The sequence below is a fragment of the Staurois parvus genome, unplaced genomic scaffold (assembly GCF_062004578.1).
Source record: "Staurois parvus isolate SC_StPar_1 unplaced genomic scaffold, SC_StPar_1.0 ptg000502l, whole genome shotgun sequence".
Taxonomy (NCBI): domain Eukaryota; kingdom Metazoa; phylum Chordata; class Amphibia; order Anura; family Ranidae; genus Staurois; species Staurois parvus.
Window position 1 is genome coordinate 1684483 of NW_028318298.1, and position 17823 is coordinate 1702305.

The 17823-nt window shown below is 39.0% G+C and overlaps 1 protein-coding gene across 2 annotated transcripts in view; it reads right to left on the reverse strand.

Annotated features, from left to right (window-relative positions):
- Nucleotides 1–1318: 1318 nt before the first annotated feature.
- Nucleotides 1319–17823, reverse strand: part of LOC149452027 (mitochondrial import inner membrane translocase subunit Tim10-B) — a 130635-nt gene continuing 114130 nt past the window's right edge. For both annotated transcript variants that reach the window (XM_089689868.1, XM_089689869.1), the window contains exon 3: nt 1319–3768. In XM_089689868.1, the coding sequence (XP_089545994.1) occupies nt 3564–3768 (205 nt within the window). In that variant the 3' untranslated portion in view covers nt 1319–3563. The remainder of the gene's footprint in view (nt 3769–17823) is intronic.

Here is a 17823-nt window from a genome sequence, read left to right on the forward strand (position 1 = left end):
AATACCACCAAATCTCTATTTGTGTGAAAAAGGACATAAATTTGAGTAAATCATTGCACGATCGCGCAATTACCAGTTAAAATAGCGCAGCTCTGAATAGCAAAAAATGGCCTGGTGAGGAGGGGGGGGTAAATCTTCTAGAGGGCAAGTGGTTAAAATTCAAAAAAGTGTATTTTTTTTCCCCAAAAAATTGCATTTGGCAAAACCGCTGTGCAAATACTGTGTGACTTAAAACAATTGCAAAACCCAGTCATTTATTCTCTAGGGCCTCTGTTCTAAAAAATATATATATATATATATATATATATGTTTGAGGGTTCTAAGAAATTTTCTACCAAAAAATACTGATTGTTTCATGTAAACAAAAAGTGCCAGAAAAGGCTTCATCTTCAAGTAGATGCAGATGTACAACAGTTCCAGATACGGTTCTTGTATGATGTTCATGATTTATGGTTTCAAAATGGTCCATTCCACCAACCTGGCCCAATGCAACTGTGCCTCCCAGTTTGTAATCTACCTAAAATAGATAAAATGCAGCGCTAAAATAACATGAGGTGACTGACGTGAGCGCTTGGTTTCGCTAAAAAGTGATATAAAAATATACAGTGTATCGTCATGACCTGACGTATGGATAAGTGAATCAATAAATAAATATATAAATAAAAGTGACTTTGGTGTTTGGTCAATAATATTTAAGTAAAAAAATCAGTGGAATCCGTGCTAGTGAAATCCGTGACTGGAACTGGAAGCGCAATAATAAAGCGCATGTACTGTATATATATTATCCCTTGTAGTCATCTGGGTACAGGCAAGGATGGTGGAATCATCTGGCACACAGTCAGCATACAAGGCAACTCCAGGCCTCTCTCACAGGACCCTCTCAGTATCCAGGAACAGCTCCATGGTACTCCCACACCACCAACCTAGCAATGAGATGCATTGATGTGCCATCCTGGAGGAGTTGGACTGCCTGTGCCTGTTCAGGTATTGCCTCATGCTACCAGTAGTGACACTACCCTAGCCAAATGCAAAACTAGTGAAAATAGTCAGAAAAGATGAGTAGGGGAAAAAAAGGTCAGTGGCCTCCAACTGTAAAACCATTCCTGTTTTTGGCGTTGTCTCATTATTGCCCATCTAGTGCACCTGTTGTTAATTTTATTAACACCAAAGCAGCTGAAACGGATTAACAGCCCCCTCTGCTGCTTAACTGACCAGATCAATATCCCAGGAGTTTATTTGACTTGATGCTATACTCTGATTAAAAAGTGTTCCTTTAATTTTTTTGAGCAGTGTATAAATCAAAACTTATATACGTTGGTTGTGGATTTAGTTTGAGCTTTATTTGCACATACAGCCTTGCAAACATGTAAAGATAAAACTGTACTGGTGTAGAGGTGTCCATAGGTGCCACAGATGTAGCATGTGTACAGAGAAATGTATGTGTATGGATGTTTGATAAAATCCCATTATTCATTCAAATCCAGTGGATTATCCAATTTAATGTAATTCCACTGCCCAAAGTTCCATTGGTTCAGTTCTTATCTCAAATTGCATTTACAGTTGTATTTTCTCATTTTTTAAATGTTTATTATTTGGTCCAATTTAATCCATAATAGTCCACATTGTTAGCACCACAAGTGTACGGCTCTCTTCATTGCCATCTCTCATTCCACACCCCCGCCAGTTACTTCAATTCCACTCACTAACTCCTAACTATGTTGACAACTTGCAATAGCTCAAGATTTGACAGCATCGTCCTTCTACCATCTCACAACTATCATCTCATGCTACTCTTGTTCCTAATTCTTCTCTTCTTTAACGGTTTCATTCTAGGATCATAACAGCTCTCTTGGTCACCTATCCCTTACCTACCACTCTGTATTCTTCATTTTGTGCCACTGTTGGTGTCCCTTCTGCCACTCTCAACCTCCCCTCTCTGGTTCATTTATCCATTGCCCTCCCTTCTGTTCTCATTTCTCAGGTCCATGCATCCCCCCACTGTCCCCCTCTCACCCATTGTTCTTTTATGCATTAATTCCTTGGACCAGTCTGCTTCTTCCATAGAGTTTGGCTCAAGTTTGGCTGCTCAGCTATTACTGTTGCCACTGTCCTTCCTTTCAGCCTCATTTCTCCAGTCCATGCCGCCCTTAGTTCCTTCTCTCTGCAGATTCCAGAGTTATCTCTCTGTCTATGCTCCTTATATTCATTTCAGCCACCCAGCTCAATTCTGGTTTTATCAGGATGTTTCCACCACCCACCCTGGGTATGCCCATGAAGATGTGCTGTCACACGAAACGCGTTGGGAGCCTACATTGCTGACGTCACGCCACCGCTACCAAGGAGCGGTGGCCATCTTGGATTAGATGACACCTGCTCCAACTGATGGATGGAAGGAGCTGCAGGAGTAAATCCGGAGCTGTCATTATACCCCCAGATATGTGATATAAACAGATGCGCTGATTTACTTGCAGTCTGGTGAGTGTACATCCATCTGAGGCGGTGGATTTTCATCAATAACCGCACGTTTGCAATTGCAAACTTGGATAAATAACATTAGCAGTTTTCACTGCCTGCTGTATAATATTCGTGGTCATCACGGACTCTCAGTGATTTATTTGATTGCACTATTCACGCACTCGTTTGCACATTAAATATTCGAGTATGATATAGGATACTTATGTTTCATGAGTTTACAGCGCTGCACGTTTATGATATACGTTTAGTGAATTGTGCTCTTCTACTCTGGAAGCTGCTGTTTTTTTGCCTTGATGTAAGTGAGGATATCATGTTTACAAATAAACTCTGTTACACTTTACTAATTCAGAGCTTTGATCACAGTTCTTCATATGTTGAATTGGATCCTACCCAGATCTGGTTTACAGGAGCTGCGAATTACAGTGTAACCTTCTCTATCCTTGATGGCTTCTGCTCTCTGGTGCTTGGACTTGTAAGTGTGGTTTGATTCAGCCACAAACTGACATTTTCAGACTGATTATTATTCACTGTACACTACAGATCCCCTACCATTAGTTTACTGCCACTTTATTACTATTGTATTGTGTTCTGTCTGCACAGCCAAAAACTGACAGACTGATCAAACAATCGCTTTGAGCTGCAGCCCTCCTGACGATGGTTTCCTGCCACTGCAACATCAATTGCATTGGGTCTTTCCTCTGTACAGCATTTGTATTGTTGAGCCCCAAACACATATTCCTTTGGTTACTTTTTGCTTTTCAAAATTTAGAATACAGGTTATTTTAGATTAAAGAAAAAAAAAAAGTTGCAATGAATACTGAACATGATCTCTTTATCGAAGATGTCACAAAGTAAAATTGAAAACAGAAATAAAATACAAACTGCCATATGTATCAAAAGTAACCCAAAAGGACCAGGTTCTGTTGTCCATAACAAGTGGATGCATTCATATTTTGGTACAAAATAAAAGACATAACCTAATTGGTTGTTTATAACACAAACAGTTTATCTTTTTAGGACCATTTTGATCATGAGGCCTAATATACAATATGTATTCACATATTCATAAAGCTCCAAAATCTGAAAAGCTATTGTGCAGGCCCCATTCCCTGTTGCATCTTCTTCATCAGTTCCTCATCTTGCATAGACAGCTCAGTGAGTTTCTTGCCCAACCGCTCATGAATATCCATATACTTGGAGACACAGCGGTCCAGGCAAACACTCTCTCCTTTAGACAGTTCTGGTTCCTTATAGTGAGGAGGAACACACTTTTTGTGGCAGGCTCCAGTCATTCTAGAGAAAAAAAAAAAAAAAGATCATACATAAAGAAAGCCTTTCCCATCACTGAAAGTATCAATTGTATTGCATTAAGCGGTATAATTAAAGGCAGGTAAAAAAAAAAATCATTTTGCTTTTTTTTTTTTAATGTACTATGGAAAGCAATCATAGAAGAAAAGAAAATGGGACTTTAACCACTTGCCCTCCAGAGAATTTACCCCCCTTCCTGACCAGGCCATTTTTTGCATTACGTCGCTGCGTTCTTTTAACTGACAATTGCGCAGTCACGCAACACTGCATCCAAATAACATGTATGTCTTTTTTTTCCCCCATGAATTGAGTTTTCTTTCGGTGGTATTTGATTGCCTGTGCATTTTTATTTTTTGTGCTATAAAGAAAAAAAAAAAAAAAAAAAAAAGACCGACAACTTTGAGAAAAAAATATTTTTGACCTTTTGCTATTAAACATGGCCAGTAAAAAAAAAATAAAATAAATAAAATTCCATCATAAATTTGGGCCAAAATGTTTTCTGCTATGTCTTTGCTACAAAAAAAAAATCCCAATACGTGTAAATTAATCAGCAATCAGCGACTTCTAGTGGGACTGTGGCGGGCATTCTGACACTGGGGGGAAAGCACTGACACTGTACTAATGGCACTGGGCGGGAAGGCGTTAACATGAGGGGCGATCAAAGGGTTAACTGTGTGCTGGGAGTGTTTTACTGGGGGCGGTGTGGTGGTGCTTCACTGTAAGCACACTGCTCTGGATGGCTGTACTGTGCACAGCCATCCAGAGCAGTGTGCCTCAGCCGACAGGAAGGAGAACTGTTAAGAAACAAAGCAGCCCTCCCTCCTCCCCAGAGATCCTCAGTAATCACCTGCGCTGGTGGGTAATCACTGGCCAGGACTCAATGAATGAGAGCCGTGATTTTGCACACCCTGGCTGCACTGTAGCAGTAAATCTGCTATAGAGTGGCGGGGATGTGGTTAATGCAATTACAGGCATCATCCAGATATGCTTTTTCAGCCGGCGATTCCCTGCAATGTAAAAGCCGATCTAGCAGCCGATTAGCTGCTGGATTGCTTTAACAGGCAGCAGGAGAGGACGCCCCCCCCCCCCCCACCCCTCCTGCCGCCCAACAGTGCCTCTCCATTCTCTCCCATGTGATTGTCATCTAGCTTTTTATGTTCTTGTGGACTTTTTGCCAAGGACTCCCAAGCCATTTTTCAACATATTATAAAAGCCCACTTGTGGAGTGGAGTGATTTTGAGGACCCAGAGGGGACTTTATAAGTTTTGGGTTCCTTTTGATGATAATGGCAAACAGAACAAATAGGGTGAATATCCATAACGAGGACACAGACAGCAATAAAACCTGAACTATTAGCTATAAACAAAAGCAACAGAAATCAGCGCTACACTTGCTGAGGATGGAATAGTAAATCTGTGTAATTAGAATTGGATGGTGTATTGGGAGCTATGCTGAGATGACAGTAAAGTTGCTATAAATGATTATTAAACAATGGGCTGCCACCATGTACACATGGAAAGGTATGTATGTATATATATATATATATATATATATATATATATATATATATATATATATATACATACATACACACACGTATAAAAACACCTTTAAATGATAATACAATAAATAAACAGAGGAAACAAACCCAGAGGTATAGGATGAAATGAATTAGTGTCCTGCTAACACAGCTGACTGTAGCTAGACTGCGAACCACCACCACCAGTCTGTTTCCCCCTCCTTTTCTCTGAAGCAATAAAACCTGACAGGTGCTCTAATCCCTTTCCACTCTATCCAAAACTAAAAAAAAGTTTTGCCTTTATGTATACGTTAAGGATTGACCCTTATAATATGTCAACATTAAAGTGGTTGTAAACCTCCAGACATGAAATATGAACAAAACATATCCCTCCATAGTGTGTACTTTCTCATTTACAAGCACTAAGGGGTTTATTCACTGAAGGCAAATAGATTGTGGACTTTGGAAAGTGCAGTTGCTCCAAAGCTTAGTAAATGTATAGAAGCTTTGCTAACTTTCATTATCCAATCATGTGCACGCAAAAATGCTGGTTTTTAACTTGTAAATGACTGGGTATTCCTTGTAAAGTGAAAATTTACCTTGTTTACCAAGTTCTGGAGCAACTGCACTTTGCAGCTGCACAGTCTGTTTGCCTTCAGCAAATCACCCCTAAGTGTCAATTCTGTCTGCTGCTTTGTTCTTTTGCTATCCGCATAAATCACTGACAGTTTTTTCTGACACCAAAAGAAAAATGGTGACAGAGGAGGAATCTCCAGCAGATTGACAGCCTCAGCTGTGTTCCTGTGAGCTCTGTGGAGGGGGGTGCCTCTTTTACCTCCAATAAGCTCTCAGAGTTCTCCTCACTGACCTCTGCAGTGTGTAATTTCAGCTCTTCACCTCCTTTTTTTCTAAACTCTCAAAAAAGCTGTATAAATTCTGGACTTTGACTGGATGTAGAGAAGACTGCAAATAAAAAAAAAGGTACAACTTATGTAGGAAGATTTGTTTCAGCTCTGTGTATCACCTGAGGCCAGTCACTTCAATTGGTATGTGTAAGAGTTTACAACCACTAAGTGTCCAAAATAGTGCACTGGAAATCATCAATTCTGCAGGTATCTCTTCCAGTCCCTCCAATATCACATCCATGAAATAATCAAATAAAAGCTGGACTGTCACCAAATAATCATACCCTTGTGAATAAATGGGTCACATCAAGCATGATGCAGCCATCAGGTGTCATTATCCCTCTTCTCAGTATGCACATCAGCTGTTCTTCTGTTGTTTCCTCACAGAAGTGTATAGAACATCACAAAATAGCAATATCCATTGTGTAGTAAACAAACAAAAAAAAAATTGTGAATGTGAAATTCTGCTTACATAAATACTAAGTGCAAAAACCCCAAATCAGGATTAACTGCATATGCAACAAAATCTTCCCATCAATTCAATCCACCACTGTGTCACACTGGCATGTAAATGGACTCTCATCAGACAAAGCGACCCTTGGATCTCATAGGGTCATAGATAGCATGTTATATACAGTCCATAAAATTTCTCTTCAGACATCCACAGGCACCTATATAGCTCCAAGAAATATTACAGAGAAGGCAAACCTCATGGTGTATAAAAACAAATGAATGGCACAAGGAGTGCTCTAAAAAGACAGGTACTAAAGAGGCTGGCCAACCAGACAAAAAACAGTAAAAAAAATACTGAATACGCCACCTATCAGGTATATAAAAGTCCAATATAGGCTTGTAATCTTAGTGGCAGCTCCACTCTCAGATGAAGTAAATCTGTAAATAGTAAAACATACAAATGGGGGGCAGCAGCTAAGTGTGCTATTAAAACCAAGGTATTTATTGTTAAAGACAAGTGGCAACTAACTATGGGATAAAACATCATTCATCATGTTAAAAACCCCATGTAGATTTTGATGGGCTATGGAGGTCCTCCAGCGGCAAACACTGTCGCTCTTCCATGTATCTGTATGGTTTGACGCTCCAAACCCTGTTACAAAAACCCCTAGTGGAGATCCGCACCTGGTGTGACATCATCACCGGTCCGAAGAGTCCCACGGTGGTTTCTGAGCTCCTAGTTCTGGTCCTCAGCGTTCTGATCAGCAGGTGGCTGCTAAAGCAGCCCCAGCCACAGAAGGATCCTCCATAGCCCACCTAAACATACATGGATTTTTTAACATACGCAGTGACTTGCCATTTGTCTCTAACTGTAAAACTCATGGAGTAGTATTTTATTTAAAAAAATATTCTTATACAAAATGCACTTACACAAACTGAAAATTAGAAATATATTTTCCTTGTTTTGTTTCTCTGGGGGGTGTAAGCTGTTTCCAGCTGTTGGGGGTTTAGTGTATTTATCATTGACGCTTATACTGAGCACTGAATATAAAATATACACTGTGTGCACAATTATTAGGCAAGTGAGTATTTTGACCAAATCATCATTTTTATGCATACTGTCCAAGGTCAAGCTGTATAAACTTGAATGCTTATTGGATTTAAGCATATCAGGTGATGTGTAATGAGGGAAGGTGTGGCCTAAGGAGATTAACACCCTATGTCAAGGTGTGCATAATTATTAGGCAGCTGCTTTTCCTCAGGCAAAAATGGGCTAAAAAGAGATTTACTTGACTATGAAAAGTCAAAAATTGTAAAAGGTCTTTCAGAAGGATGCAGCACTCTTGAAATTGCTAAGATATTGGGGTGAGATCACAGATCCATTAAACATTTTGTTCCAAATAGTCAACAGGGTTGCAAGAAACATGTTCAGATAAAAAGATGCAAATTAACTGCCAAGGATTTGAGAAGAATCAAATGTGAAGCTACCAGGAACCCATTATCCTCCAGTGATGTCATATTCCAGAACTGCAACCTACCTGAAGTGCCCAGAAGTATAAGGTGTTTAGTGCTCAGAGACATGGCCAAGGTAAGGGATGCTGAAACCCGACCACCACAGAACAAGACACAAGAACAAGACATGTAGAAAAACGTTAAGACTGGACCAAGAAATATCTGAAAACATATTTTTCAAAGGTTTTATGGACTGATGAGATGAGAATGACTCTTGACAGACCAGATGGATGGGTCCGTGGCTGGATCAGTAAAGGGCACAGAGCTCCACTTCGACTCAGACACCAGCAAGGTGGAGATGGGGTACTGGTATGGGCTTACTGAACCTTTTCGGGTTGAAGATAGACTCAAAATCAACTCCCAAAACCTACTGCCAGTTTTTAGAAGACCACTGTACTTCAAGCAGTGGTACAAGAAAGTCTGCATGTTTCAAGAAGACCATGATATTTATGCAAGACAATGCTCCAATGCCTCAAAGTACTCCACTGTATGGCTAGCCAGTAAAAGCCTCAAAGATGAAATAATGATGACATGACCCCCTTTCTCACCTGACCTAAACTATATTGAGAACTTGTGGGCCCTTCTTAAAACAGGATATTTATGGTGAAGGAAAACAGTACATCTCTTTGAACAGTGTAAGGGAGGCTGTGGTTGCTGCTGCACAAAAAGTTGATCATCAACAGATCAAGAAACTGATAGACTCCATGAGTGGAAGGCTCATGACTGTTATTGAAAAGAAGGGTAGCTATATTGGTCACCGATTTTTTTTTTTTTTTGAAATGTCAAAAATGCCTATTTGTAAATTTTGAGTTGTTTATTATTCTCACTTTAACCACTTGCCATCCTGAGGATTTACCCCCCTTAATGACCAGGCCTCTTGTTGCTATTCGGCGCTGCACTATTTCAACTGATAATTGCGCAGTCATGCAATGCTGTACCCAAACGAAATTTACGACCTTTTTTCACAGAAATAGAGCTTTCTTTCAGTGGTATTTGATCGCTTGTGCGCTTATTTTTCACACTATAAACAAAAAAAGACCGAAAATTTTGAAGAAAAACAATATTTTTTTTACTTTGGGCTATAAAAAATATATAGTAAACTCAAAGCTAGTCATATTTAGGCCAATAAGTATTCTGCTACATATTTTTGGTAGAAAAAAAAAATCCCAGTAAGTGTATATTGAGTGCTTTGTGTGAAAGTTATAGCGTCTACAAAACTATGGTATAGATACTGCAATTTACGCCATTTTTTTTTTGCTATGCAGTGCTGCACTAGTTTAACTGATGATTAAACGGTCATGCAATACGGTACATAAATGAAATTTACGTCCTTTTTTCACACAAATAGAGCTTTCTTTTGGTGGTATTTGATCACCTGTGTGCTTTTTATTTTTGGTGCTATAGACAAAATGTTTTCAAAAAAAAAAACCCCAATATTTTCTCACTTCTGTCATAAAAAAATATCCAAAAAAACTCAAAATTTTATCATAAAATTTAGGCCAAAATGTATTCTGCTACATGTTTTTGGTAAAAATGAAATCCCAACAAGTGTATATTGATTGCTTTGTGTGAAAGTTATAGCATCTACAAACTAGGTTTTGATGAAGGAATTTACACAGCTTTTACTTTCTGACTGCCTGACACATTTCTAAAATACCAGGACAGTACAAACACCCCCAAATGACCCCTTTTCGGAAAGAAGACAACCTAAGCTATCTGATGAAAGGCATATTGAGTCCATAGAAGATTTTGTCATTTTCCAAAAACTTGTGGAAAAAAATAAAACTTTTTTTTCCTTACAAAGTTGTCATTTAAATATTTTTCACACAAGCCATGGGTATATGTGGAATTATAATGGTGTGAACCTCCTGTGCTCAGGATACCTTCCAAAGAAAAAAATTACATAATCCCGAGAAGCTGCTCACATTAAATCATATACCAATGATCTTCAGCATAAACATGTGGAACCAATGTAGCGCTACTCGCTTAAATTAAGATAAACATGTGAACCAAAATACCTAGTGGATAAATATCAAATAAATAAAATAAGTGTCCACTAAAGTGAAATCATGCACATAAAACATATATGTGATTAAATCTAAATTACTAAAGTGAAAATAATCATATCAACTACAAAGTAATACGTGCTTTTTGCAAAATATATATATATATATATATATATATATACACACATACATATATACACATACATATATACACATACATACACACAAACACATACATTAACACATATATATATACCCCATAAAGTGAAAAGGTCCAAACGTGCATATATGTGAACTCAATACGTGCACCTGCACACAAACATATATTTCCGTGTATATAAAGTCCAAATGAAAATGATCACACTCAAGTGAACACAAAACACTCGTGCTGGTATTTTTATATAGAAGTGAGTTGATAGTTGAGCAGAAGATCATCCGAGCACCGGCTGAATCAGCCTCTCACCTTAAGGATTCGACCCTTGCGAGTCAAAACGTTTACTAGGATCCCTCTCACAGATCCTCCAGGTAAGTATCACTCCAAACGACTGCTCACACTGTATATGAATCTCCCCCCCAGGGGTCAGCACTTCAATAATGGCTCCTTCTCCAAGTAAGGTTAAATGCTGCGCCAACCACTTGTACAACTATAGACTGTGTCATCTCTCCCGCACTGGCAGCACCGCGTACCGCTCACAATACCTGCCAGAGGTATATTTTTGGGACTTTATTTGGACTTTGGTTTTTGATTTTTGTTTTTGGACTTTATTTTATACACTAATATTTACTATAGGGTAATCAAGTTTGCTGAAAGATTTATTTGGTGATATATGTACTTCAGGGGAAGGACTGTGAAAGTGACTTGGTGGGGTGTCCTAATTAAAGAAGGATAGTGCTATACTTAGAACATATATATGTGTTAATGCACATTGTTAATGTATGTGTGTGTATAAATATATATATATATATATATATATATATATATATATATATATATATTTATTCATTTGCAAAAAGCACGTATTACTTTTTAGTTGATATGATTATTTTCACTTTAGTCATTTAGATTTAATCACATATATGTTTTATGTGCATGATTTCACTTTAGTGGACACTTATTTTATTTATTTGATATTTATCCACTAGGTATTTTGGTTCACATGTTTATCTTAATTTAAGCGAGTAGCGCTACATTGGTTCCACATGTTTTTGATTAAGTTTATGACCTACAATGTGAAAGGGCTGAACTCCCTGTTTAAAAGACATAAGATACTCAGGGAAATCCATCAACACTCTATAGAAGTAGTATTTCTTCAAGACACATATTTAATCCGAGATACAAATGTCAAACTATAGTCGAAGTATTATCCAGTGTGGTATTATGCTGACTCATCAGTTAAAGGGGCCAAAGGAGTATCAATTGGGCTCTCGAAAAATGTTAATTTTTCCCTGGAAAGTAGACTGGAAGATCCAGAGCGTTAGTTTCTAATTCTTAGTGTATATTCCAATCCTTGTAACTTTCCCCTAACGAATATATCCTTCCCGAACAAAAACCCAGTGATTTTCTTAGAGGTGGTGTTAACCATTTCAATACCGTGCAATTTTACACCTTCCTGCCCAGGCCATTTTTCAGGTTTCAGCGCTCTCACACTTTGAATGACAATTGCGCGGTCATACAACACTGTACCCAAACTAAAATTTTATCATTTTCTTCACACAACTAGAGCTTTCTTTTGGTGGTATTTAATCACCGCTGGGGTTTTTATTTTTTGCTAAATTAACAAAAAAAGACCAAAAATTTTGAAAAAAAAACACATTTTTCTTTGTTTCTGTTATAAAAGTTTACAAATAAATAATTGTTCTTCATAAATTTAGGCCGAGATGTATTCTGCTACATGTCTTTGGTGAAATAACCCAAATTAGGATGTATTTTTTAGTTTTTAGGAAAGTTATAGAGTTCACAAACTATGGTATAGATCTGAATATTGATCAATCCTGAAGTACTGACAGCCAATCTAATTTCTTGAGGTCCAAGAATGTCAGAACAGTACAGATATCCCACAAATGACCCCTTTTTGCAGAGTAGACAGTCCGACGTACTTCATAAGAGGCATGGCGAGTTTTTTGAAGTTGTATTTTTATGTCATAATTTTTCGGAAAATGAAAAAATTAAAAAAAATATTTTCACTATTTTTTTCTTTTTACATACTGTCACCAGTGCAGTACAGCGTCATCATATAACTGGCATGGCGGTGAACAGGGACACTGACTGGTGACAGTATGAAAAAAAATATATATTTTTTAATTTTTTTATTATATTTAATTTTTTATTACATTTTTTTTTTAAGATTTTTTTTTCATATTTTACTATGACCAAAGTAGTACAATGTTACCATAGTAACACTGTACTACTTTGGGGAAGTGATCAGTATTTTTTTTTTTTTTTTTTTTTTTTTTTTTACACTATTTGCTTATAGCAAAGAATTACTTTGCTATAAGCAAGCATTTACCTGAATGAAATCGATTCATTCAGCTTTTTTTTTTTTTTTTTTTTTTTTGTGCTTAGCTGTGATTTGGTCACAGCTAATCACATAACATGTGCATGTGATTAGCTGTGACCATTCACAGCTAGGCACTAGTATACAATGGATGGCATCATGAATGAAGCCATCCATTGTATACAACTGTCATGTGACCTGCTGTGATTGGTCACAGCAGGTCACATGGTACCAGCAACGGGAGCCGGTACTCGGATCTGTCATCGGCCGTGTCCGAGGTGCACGGCCCGTGACAGATCCTGCTGCTGCGCCGCTCTGCATTACCGCAAACGGCGCACGTGCGGGAGCACGCCAAATGGCGTGCACCCGGAATGAAGAGGCACATCTGAAGCCGCCAAACGGCCATTGGCCGGGCGGCTAATGGTTAAGGAAACTCGCTGAATTTAAAAAGGGAAGTCTGGTTGTGGTTGGAGATTTTAATCTGTGTTTGGACCCTCAGCTGAATGCGTCATGTACACAGAGAGAAGGGGGTAGGAAGTTGAAATTGAAGAGGTTATTATAAAAAAATATCAACTGGTGGATACGTGGAGAGTGACACATCCAAGAGAAAGAGATTATATCTTCTTCTCTCATGTGCATGGTTCATATTCAAGACTGGATTATATAATGATAGAGCATAGACAGTTGGAGTTGGTTAGTTCCAACATAGAGGTCATGTCCATTTCTGATCACACTTGTCACAATGAGATTATGAGTAGGAGGAGGCCAAGATAAAACAGCTATATGGAGATTAAATGAAATGCTCATACAGGATCCCAAAGTAGAGAAAAGGTTAAGGCGAGAAATTGAGCAATTGTTTGAGCTCAATGAGACTAATGAGGTCTCGGTGGCCACAGTCTGGGAGACACAAAGCTGATTTCGATAGGAACAGAAAAAAAGAAGGAACGAGAAAAAAAAAATAAAGATGGTGACGGAAGAGCTTTATAAGTTGGAACAGCTACACAATAAAAAGAGAAGAACAGTTGTATATCAGAAGATAATACTTAAAAGAGATCAGTTAAAAGATCTTATGGAACAAGAGTTGAGGAGGGTATTTAATAAGGTTTCAAAAGAAAGATACCAGTGGGGGAATAGACCTGGAAAATACTTAATGAGAAAGTTAAAGAGCAAGAAATCCAAAAATTTTATAGAAAAAAATTAGAGATGGGAAAGGTGAAATATTGCATGCTACTTCTGATATTGCGAATAGGTTTAAAAAATATTATAGTGAACTTTATGATGTGAGCGGTGGTGATCAAAAGGAAAGGGAAGAGGAAAAGAAAAGAATCAGGCAGAAATATTTAAGTGAGGTGGAGTTGCCATGATTAGCGCAAGAAAAACTAGAGACCCTTGAGAGACCTATTATTATTAGTTATACAGGTGAAACTCAAAAAATTAGAATATCGTGCAAATGTTCATTTATTTCAGTAATGCAGCTTAAAAGGTGAAACTAATATATGAGATAGACTCATTACATGCAAAGCAAGATAGTTCAAGCCATAATTTGTTATAATTGTGATGATTATGGCTTACAGCTCATGAAAACCCCAAATCCACAATCTCAGAAAATTAGAATATTGTGAAAGGTGCAATATTCTATGCGCAAAGTGTCCCACTAAATGGTCTCTCAGTCTGGTTCAGTAGGAATCCCAATCATGGGAAAGACTGCTGACCTGACAGTTGTGCAGAAAACCATCATTGACACTCTCCATAAGGAGGGAAAGTCTCAAAAAGGTAATTGCAAAAGAGATTGGATGTTCCCAAAGTGCTATATCAAAGCTCATTAATAGAAAGTTATGTGGAAGGGAAAAGTGTGGAAGAAAAAGATGCACAAGCAGCAGGGATGACTGCAGCCTGGAGAGGATTGTCAGGAAAAGGCCATTCAAAAGTGTTGGGGACTTTCACAAGGAGTGGACTGAGGCTGGAGTCAGTGCATCAAGAGCCACCACACACAGACGGATTCTGGACATGGGCTTCAAATGTCGTATTCCTCTTGTCAAGCCACTCCTGAACAACAAACAACGTCAGAAGCGTCTTACCTGGGCTAAAGAGGTGATTGTAGCCGTATTAGTGCATTTGCGACAGAAACAATTGAGTACGGTCCATAAAACTTTTTTTATTTGCACTAACATACAATTTTGAGGACAAGCTTTCGGGGTATGTCCCCTTCTTCAAAGTCCAAACAGTACTACTACTGTTTCTGGGCTAAAGAAAAACAGACCTGGTGTGTTGCTTAGTGGTCCAAAGTCCTCTTTTCTGATGAGAGCAACTTTTGCATCTCATTTGGAAACCAAGGACCCAGAGTATGGAGGAAGAATGGAGAGGCACACACTGCAAGATGCTTGAAGTCCAGTGTGAAGTTTCCACAGTCTGTGTTGATTTGGGGAGCCATGTCATCTGCTGGTGTTGGTCCACTGTGCTTCATTAAGTCCAGGGTCAACGCAGCCGTCTACCAGGAGATTTTGGAGCACTTCATGCTTCCTTCCGCAAATGCGCTTTATGGGGATGCTGACTTCATTTTCCAGCAGGGCTTGGCACCTGCCCACACAGCCAAAAGCACCAAAACCTGGTTCAATGACCGTGGGATTACTGTGCTTGATTGGACAGCAAACTCGCCTGACCTGAACCCCATAGAGAATCTATGGGGCATTGCCAAGAGAAAGATGAGAGACATGAGACCGAACAATGCAGAAGAGCTGGAGGCCGCTATTGAAGCATCCTGGTCTTCCATAACACCTCAGCAGTGCCACAGGCTGATAGCTTCCATGCCATGCCGCATTGAGGCAGTAATTGCTGCAAAAGGGACACAATTCAAGTACTGAGTACATATGCATGCTTATACTTTTCAGAGGTCCAATATTGTTCTATGTACAATCTTTGTTTTATTGATTGCATGTAATATTCTAATTTTCTGAGATTGTGGATTTGGGGTTTTCATGAGGTGTATAATCATCACAATTATGACAAATCACGGCTTGAACTATCTTGCTTTGCATGTAATGAGTCTATCTCATATATTAGTTTCACCTTTTAAGTCGCATTACTGAAATAAATGAACTTTTGCACGATATTCTAATTTTTTGAGTTTCACCTGTAGTTATTAAATTAACTTAGCCTTAAAGAACACAGTGGGAGGTAAAAGCCTAGGGCCGGATGGATACACAATGGGATATTTTAAAAAATTTAGAGATCTTCTTGTCCCTAAAATGTGTAGGTATATGAAAGCACTGGGGGAGGAGTGGGAAATGAGTCACTGCAAGCTCATATAACGATTATTCTTAAAGAAGGGAAGGATAGCTCACAGTGTGCCAGTTATAGGCCTATATCATTATTAAACAGACACTAAACTATATGCTGAGGTGCTGGCAACGAGACTGAAGGACTGTATAAGTTCCACATGCTCCCGGTTCACCTTCCAGGGTCTTTTCTTGGGATAATAAAAAAGATGATTACTAAGTTTATATGGGCAAATAAGAAACCAAGAATCCGTTACGAAATCCTGAGTTTACTAAAAGGGAATGGGGGTTTGAGCTTACCCAAGGTAAGGAATTACTATCTAGCAGTGATTTTATCATGAATAGTAGATTGGACATTTAATTCACAAGGGAAAGGATTTTAAAGTAAGGCACAGTTAGAGAAGATTGTATGGATACCATATAAGTTTCCCACATTGGATGTTAACATTAGTTCATTGACAAGGAACGTTTTGAGTATATGGAATAGAATGTATAGTCAAAAGGATGGAAATATAATTCAATATTGACTCCCTTGGTGGGAACGGAGTATTCCCCCCCCCCCCCCCGGAGGGATAACATTTTTGGGAAATGGATAAAGCATAAGAACGCATGTTTTAAGGATATAGTGAACGAAGGGAAATTGCACACTTTTCAAAATGTAATGAAGAAAAATTACATATTTATCACATTTAGTGAGTGGCGGTACTATCAACTAAACCATTTTATTTCTATTTCAATTGTTTTTATTAATTTTTAAACAGTATAAAAAAGAGGCAATAAAACACGCCCACGCAGGGGCTATCAATTGCACAGAGAAAAAAAAATGCAAAATAAAAAAAAAGGAAAAAACGGTGCTCTAATGCCAACAGGGCAAAAGGTACGCCCACGCAGAGGCTATCAATGGCACATAAGTTACAAAACATTACTGTAACTGACTATAACAACTAAATGCAGCAGTCCAGTCACACCAAAACATAGAGAGAATGAAAAAAGAAGAAAGAGGGGAAGAAAAAGAAAGAGAAAAAAAAAAAGGAGGGGCAAAGAGCAGGGGTCCAAGAGCGCCAATACCGAACGCCATTACATCCCCAGACTAGCCGGGGAGAGTGTGGGAAAGGCATATTGCAACCACGGCTCCCATATTTTCAAAAATTTACGTTGGGAGTCGTTGCGGATACTCGACATTTGTTCGTTGAGCATCATAGTGGTCATACGATCCCGCACCCCCTGAAGAGGGACAAATGGACTCTTCAAGGCCTGAGCAATTGTTCTAGTGGCCGATAAAAACAGATAGGAAGCCAACTTCTGCTGATGAGCCAAGAGGCCCGGTATGGGGCAATGAAGCAAAGCATACCGAGCATCCCGGCGGATGGAGAGATGGAACAAGGTGAAAAGGAGGCCAAACACACGAGACCAAAAACGAAACAGTCTCGGGCATGACCACCAGATATGCAATACATCTCCACGATGGCCACAACCCCGAAAACACTGATCACTACAGGCAGGGTTAGCCCGGGCCAACCAAGCCGGAACCCAGTACCAGCAAAACAATACCTTATAGGCTGCCTCCAGCGTGGTCGTATTAAATGAGCATTTAGCTATGAGTGACCAGGCCTTATTCCAGTCCTCCGGATCCATGGCCACTCCCAGGTCGCGCTCCCACTGAACGACATATGAAAGAGAAGTATGCGGCGAGCGTCTATTCAAAGCTGCATAAAGAAGGGAAGTAAGGCTTGGGGCGCTCGGCCATTGTTGGCAAAGCAGTTCAAAGGCAGATTTCTGGTACGGGAAGACAGAAGTGCCCCGCAATGAGATCAGCCAATGCCGCAATTGAAGGTAACGAAAAAACTCCGCCGGAAGGACATCCCGTGACTCCTG